Here is a 6631-nt window from a genome sequence, read left to right on the forward strand (position 1 = left end):
CTTGTCGCTAAATCTGACACGCAGGTCGTTGTGCATGTTTGGGAGTACCGTAACTCCAGCAGTGTATTGAGTATCCTGTGTCCTGGAGACGTTCCTGGTACTGTGGAGACTTCCTATTCGCGTTGACGCTGACACCATACTTTGTTGTTCTCTTGCAGTCACGCTACCCACATGAACTTGTGGTGCGCAATCCAGATGCATATTTTTCTAACTTTGTTCTTTGTCTCCAGTGGTGCGGAATGAGGCCGTGGATGTGGAGTCTGTGCAGGAGGAGTGCGGCTTCTCCATCGCGAGGGACGGTGCTGCGCTCCACTTCACTGCTGCTGGTGATGCCTGCCACGTGCGCGTGGAGGTGAACACGAGGAGACCGTTGACTTCCGTCGATCCTAGTACCCGCTGGGACTGCTGTGGCAGTAGCGAAATTGTTTCGCAATCCATAACCGATCGACCATCACGTGCCACCGATGTTGTCTGGCCAGACTCGAATTGAATTTTGTCTACTCTGGTATTTTCCCCTCCACGTTTGCTTGGCTCGTAAATTTATTTTTTAAAGTCTCTTCCAATATTTTTTTTTTTAGCTCATGCCGTGCAATCTGGAATTTGTTTTTATTGCTTTTTCTGTTTATTCCTACAATATGTAATTATTTCGATCATCCCTCGGTGGTATCGACTTTGTTTCTAGTTTATACAGCAGCTCTCTCGACTGCTATCCCTGTACAATCGATGCTGTGCTCATTCCATCTGTCTTGTTATCAAGATCTTACCATCCTTGTTTTTTTATCAGTTTACCTTTGTTTGTGCTCTTCTTCACTCTATGCCATGTTGCTACATTACTCTTCCAGCCATTCCTAAGTATCCTTTCTTGCCCATGTCCTTGCCTCGCCTTGCATTGCTTGTTTCTTTATTCTCAGTCTTCTCAGTCTTATCTCTAGCATAATCGTTCTTCCTGTGCTTGACGGTAAAGGATTTGCCATCTAGACGTGCATGTCACCAAAGTGGTCACCTTAATAGAGGTAATGTGTGAACGGTTAACTGTTTCCATCACACAAAAACCCTGCAAAACAAGCGTTCAGTTTATGTATTTCACGCCTGCCAATGGATGCAGCTTTCGCAGCACTATGTATTGCTACAGAAAGTCTCTATCCAAGCTGGCTTGTAAAGCACCAACGTAAATGTAAGAAAAATATTGCACATGTATTATCTACAACAAGAAAATTTAACTTTTGGCAGACCTAACCAACATACGAGCTTTGTGCCAGAAAGACTGCACTACTTGAGGTTACTTGCACAAGACATGAAAGTGGAAACCAATAATAAATGTGTAGTTGACACAATGGACTATCTGCCCAGGGATCGTGATGCCCGTGTAAAGGGTGATAATTTGTGAGTACGGTTGTTTTGTGGGAAGAGTAATGGAAGTTTTGTGGCAAGGTCAATATGGAAAATGTATTACACGTAGAACGCAGCATCCATTTGTACAATAACAAGGGTTAACCTGGGAAAGTGATTTCGGACCCAGGAATGCAACCCCCACGTGCGGGGTCTGCCTGTCATAATTTGGGTGGCAGGTGGTGGCGTGTTTCCTATTGATAGTTTTACTTGTCATTAACCTGACCTCACCCAAGCCTTTAGAATGCACGAAATCTGATTGTATTTGAGCCTTCCTGGAGCACTGGCCCCCGAATCCGATTTTGAGGGCTGCTGATTTCACCAGGACGGCAGGAGGAAGATCCAGGTGGAGCTGCAGGAGATGCGGCAGGGGCTGAATGGGCTCGTCTGGGCTTTCACCATCGACTGCCCTGAGAACCTTAGATCTGCGAGGGCTGGAGGTTAGTGCCATTGACTTGACTGCTAATCAGACCCACAGACTGCACTACCTCTGACTTGGTGCTCTAGAATGGGTCTGCTGGGTCAACGGCTGCCTTTTTGTATCGACCCAGATCATCTCTCCTGGTGCTTTTGCATTTCATGCAAATGCGTTTCATGCCCTTGGCTTTCACTGGACAAACTTGCAGCTGGACTCCTTTTCCGATGCACTTCCCCCCCCCCCCCGCCCCCCAATGGCTGATTGCAATAATTGCACCATTATAAACGCGTTTTCCTAATGCACGGCTGGTTGGTGCGGCCCTGGGTCTTGAGGGTTAATTTGACCATGCTTCACCACGCTGCTCCTTGTTGGCAAAGGTTGAGTAGCACTGACCTGCAATACAACACATTGTGCTGCACTGTCATAGCCTTTTACAGCCAGTGAGCACTGTTTGCCCATCTTTGCTTGTACACTCAACCCTGCTCCGCTTCTGAGATTGGGTGTATTGCCCGGGTGATTTTGTCATGTGCCAAGCAACATTCATTCACATACTTGACACGTGGCTCAAACGATGACTTGTATTTAAGTACGTGTCGTTTTGTACGATGACCTGTTGTGCACCTGTTTTTTAGAGATCGCCACGTGCTCTGGTCAGAGCAGGAACTTCCCATGCAACTCTGTGCAGAGTGTCCCGAGCGCGGACGTCTGTGCACAGGGTGGCTGCTGCTTCGACCCCACTCAACGCCGCTGCTTCTACAGTGAAGCTGGTACGTAGCTGACTCAAAACAGAGATTCCATAATTTACTACATAAACTAGGCTCTTACTGCGAGGTTCAATGTTGGCACAGTAGCATCCTGCTGTGTGGGTTCTCTGAACGTGATGCATCACCACGGGCTACATAGGGCATCTTTCGTGATTCACCGAACTCTCCATTACCCTCCCGCCATGCTCCACCCAGTGTGCACCACAGATGGGCGCTTTGTGGTGCCTGTGTCTCGGAACCTAACGTCTCCACCGCTGGACCTGAGCACCGTGCATCTGACTGGCAGTAGCAGTGCGCAGTGCAGCCCCGTGCTGGTGTCTGCAGACCTTGCAGTCTTTGACATACCCATGGCAGCGTGTGGTGCTACTGTACAGGTAATGGGCTCCTGGACTCTGCTTTGCCCTGCCCCCATCCTGATGGTTGTTGTTTGGCCTTGTTGAAGTGCTGCATCGGACCCTGCACGATGTACAACTACCTGAGTACAATCATGCACGAGTTGATAAAGAACAGCGTGGTCACTGATTGCGTGTCAAAGCAGAATTTAGGAGGATCCTAATATCTAATTTTGAGCAATTTGGACTCTTTAACAGTACCAGTTATCAGTCTTCTGCTTGATCACTCAATGGAAGTATCGTTGTGTAAACTACTTTTTGTTGTGACCAGTGGAGTGGACAGGAGCTCGTGTACGAGTTAATGTTGGTCTCCGAGCGGGAGCTCTGCGTCGATGGAAACGTCGCCATCACCAAGTCGTCCACGTACAAGTAAGCACTGCCACCACCCCTCTGCACGTGCTGTGCTCATGAGGGTCAAGCACGAGATTGCAGAGGAGACCCACCCCAATCGATGCCCACTGTCACTGAAACATGAACTATTTGCAGCATTTCCCTGCAGAACCATGACCAATCTGCTTCCATATTCAACGATTTAATTTTCAAATTGGGACATTCAACGCACAAGGGCAACTTCTTCGTCACAGGATCTTTTTAACATCGCCTGAAGTAGGAGGAATATGGTTTGTGGCTATTGTAAACACGGTATTAACCAAAGTTGTCCCTTGACAGGTACGACTGCAAAGCACCCTGTCTGCTGTGTGTGGCTCCTGCAATCTCTTGCTGCCGTGAGGACGTTGTGCATGACCTTTTGATGGGTGTTTGTTTACCAGGATGGTTCTTCAATGCCGCTTCCTTGGAAGTGGAGACCTGCAGCTTGGAGTGCAGGTGAGCACTCTCCCACCGCCACAGCCACTGGGCCCCTCTCCCTGCTGCTCCAGGTCTTCACTGGTGAGTACTGCCCTCCCACACCCTGTGCAGTTGAGCGGACAAATGGCACTTCAGGGGAACACGGGTTGTGATGTTGCTCTGCCCAGGGAAGGCTTGAGTCGGTATTCTCCGTATTAGCTCTGCCTCGAAGCGAGCTGTAAGTCGTGCTTATTTTATCCTTTGCGGAGCTAGCAGCTCAGCCCTGGTTTAATTTCGCCTGATGCAGGCTGCATGCGCTTTTTGAATGCATCTGCAACATTAATCGGCATGGCTGCTGGACTTGAACTGCAAACGGATGACGTGCTAGGCTGTGCTACCAGTATTGTAAACCTGCCAACAGTTCATAATTAGCCATAAGGGAACTAGAACGACTTGCACATTCTCCATAGTACGACGTGTAACTTCAAATGCTAATTTCTGCTGAGATTTTGATCTAGCAGCTATTAGCTTAAAACCATGTTGGTGTGGGGCCGACATTGAACGGGATGACAATGGCCCCTATTAATCAAAACGGTCTCCTTGAGGGCCTTGTTTACAGGGCAATTGGACTGGCTTTCTTAGCCTCATTTGTCAGGTCACAATTGCTTGAACGAATTGTTATAGCTTCATTGGTTACCAATTGGCTAAAAATAGGACTAGAACTTGGCCAACTGTTAGCACCCGATTCCCATCCCTCCGTGTGAAAACGTGCCCCTTACAACATCTACAGACATTTAGAGATGCCGTTGTATAACACCGTATGTAGGTTAGGGTCACAGCCATTTCATTCTGAAAATACAAATGAAATATAAACCACGGTTTATGCCAGGAACATGTTGAGATGTGCACTAGTTAAATTCAAAAGTAATGCGCACGTTTTGGGATTTGTGCTTTGCCTTATCCAATGTGCTCTAAACATGTCCTTTACATCACTAATCCACATGCCTTCTGAACCATGTCTGCACACTGCCAGACAACTCCTACACCACGCCGTACCAGCCCTGGCAGTACCCGCTGGTAACGCTTCTGGGAACGCCGCTCTACGTGCAGGCGTCACTGCTGCACCGCTCTGACCCCACGCTGGTGCTCTTCCTGAAGGACTGCTGGGCCACGCCCACGGCAGATGCCACCGACCCCACGCAGTGGAAGCTTGTGGTGGATGGGTGAGGCTGGGTGGGGTAGTGCTCTCTCACTGCCACAGCAGGGCCTGCAGAGGCAACCTGGTTTGAGGCATTGATTGTCTTTTTCTTCTCCCACGTAAGCAGAGTTGTGCTAATTACGTCCCCATGCAATGACAACGGTTTGTGGAATGGTGACTATCAAGTACTGGCGTCTAAGCAAGATTTCAGTGCCATCCCCAAATGTCGATAGCCACCGCTCCTTGGGTTGTTCTGGATGTTAACACAGCCACCCTCTGCCTCCCAGAGCTGGTGGTTTGTACAAGGCCCAACTACATGCAATGATGGTTGCATTGCACGGATGCACTGCATATTGGCATTTGGGCTGCCTTGCTAGTCGTGAGCATGTCTTGATTAAGCTGACCTTCATCCTTGCGTGCAGATTTCAATAAAGATGCGTGCATTCAATCTGCTTTGAATTGAAAGTAAACGGCACCTTTTCCTGTGCAGCTGCCCCGTGCAGTCTCCTTGTTGCAGTGTGTTCTTCCCTGGTGTTGCTGACCTGCCACTGCCTTCTCACTACAAGCGTCTGGCACTCCAGGCCTTCGCCTTCATGAACTCTGACCGCAGCACCACCCGTGACCTCGTGAGTGCCCGATTCTTTCCATCCATTAAAAACCAGGTCACCATGGAGGGATGACGTTTACGGTGTACAACTGGGGAGGGCAAAAGGACTACCTAAAAACATGGGGAAACTTTACTTACTGGAGCGATGCATTCTGTCTGCCACAGGTTTACCTGCACTGCTCTATCGTGGTGTGCGACAGCTCCAGCCCCAACTTCGTCACCGAGTGCAATCGGCAGTGTGAACAGACCAGGCGCTACCGTGAGCACCACTCCGACCTATTGAATATCTTGTGCTTGTTTACCCAGAAAAGCCTCGCAGAGTAACGATTTGTCCAGAGGACGAAGGGGCTTTAATGTTGCTATGTTATCGTTTATATTTAGAGTGCATTTGCTGTGACCTTTGCAGACTGGTTTGACAACCCGTGCATGCCATAATTACCTACTCGTTTGATTTTCTGGGGAACTTGACCTGCAGCATATGATGTCCTTTCGTATGGGCCAGTGGTCATCGACCGATTTCTGTTGTTCCAGAGCGCAACGCCATCTCTGACGCTTCCAGCGTGGTAGAAAAGCACGTGGTGTCGCTGCAGGGCCCCGTGCTCTTTGAAGAAGCGCCTGTTAACGACGCTGCTCTGCTGTTGCTGGAGGCTCCCTCCTCATCGTGGGCCTCGGCTGGGACTCTGTCCTTTCTCCTCGTCATTGCCACAGCCGTCATTGCTCTCCTGTCTGCTGCCATTGCCGTCAGGAGGCGCAGGAGCCGGGCTGTGGCGCTTGACGGGAGTGGCTATTGATGACTACTTGTGATTGCTGGCACTTGCATGTCTTGCTGACCATTGTCAAAAATAAAATTCTGAAATCCGCTACTGCTGTTTTGACCTTTTTACGAGGATTGTGTACTATGTAGGAAGTATTAGTGCTGCATTTGGCCACGTTTCCTCCCCAAGGCAAGTCCCTCGATAGCAGCAACGTGTACCAAGGTTTAGGCCATTGGCTTCAAACAAGAGCACCTTGCCATGCTTAAAGAATCTGAATCCAGGTTACTTAAATTTATGACCTAATGAATCCTTTTTCCCCAAA

At 49.1% G+C, this 6631-nt stretch overlaps 1 protein-coding gene across 1 annotated transcript; it reads left to right on the forward strand.

The window, feature by feature from the left end:
* The first annotated feature begins 242 nt into the window (after positions 1-242).
* LOC144953088 (zona pellucida sperm-binding protein 4-like) lies at positions 243-6401 on the forward strand. Its single transcript, XM_078883603.1, is given in 11 exon segments — positions 243-352; positions 1715-1829; positions 2440-2574; positions 2767-2945; positions 3235-3332; positions 3734-3807; positions 3810-3851; positions 4783-4972; positions 5438-5573; positions 5720-5813; positions 6086-6401. Coding segments are annotated over 10 exon segments (1287 nt in total). The 5' UTR covers positions 243-352; positions 1715-1750; the 3' UTR covers positions 6346-6401.
* Positions 6402-6631: the final 230 nt, after the last annotated feature.

This window comes from Lampetra fluviatilis, chromosome 72 (assembly GCF_964198595.1).
Source record: "Lampetra fluviatilis chromosome 72, kcLamFluv1.1, whole genome shotgun sequence".
NCBI classification, from domain to species: Eukaryota; Metazoa; Chordata; class Hyperoartia; order Petromyzontiformes; family Petromyzontidae; genus Lampetra; species Lampetra fluviatilis.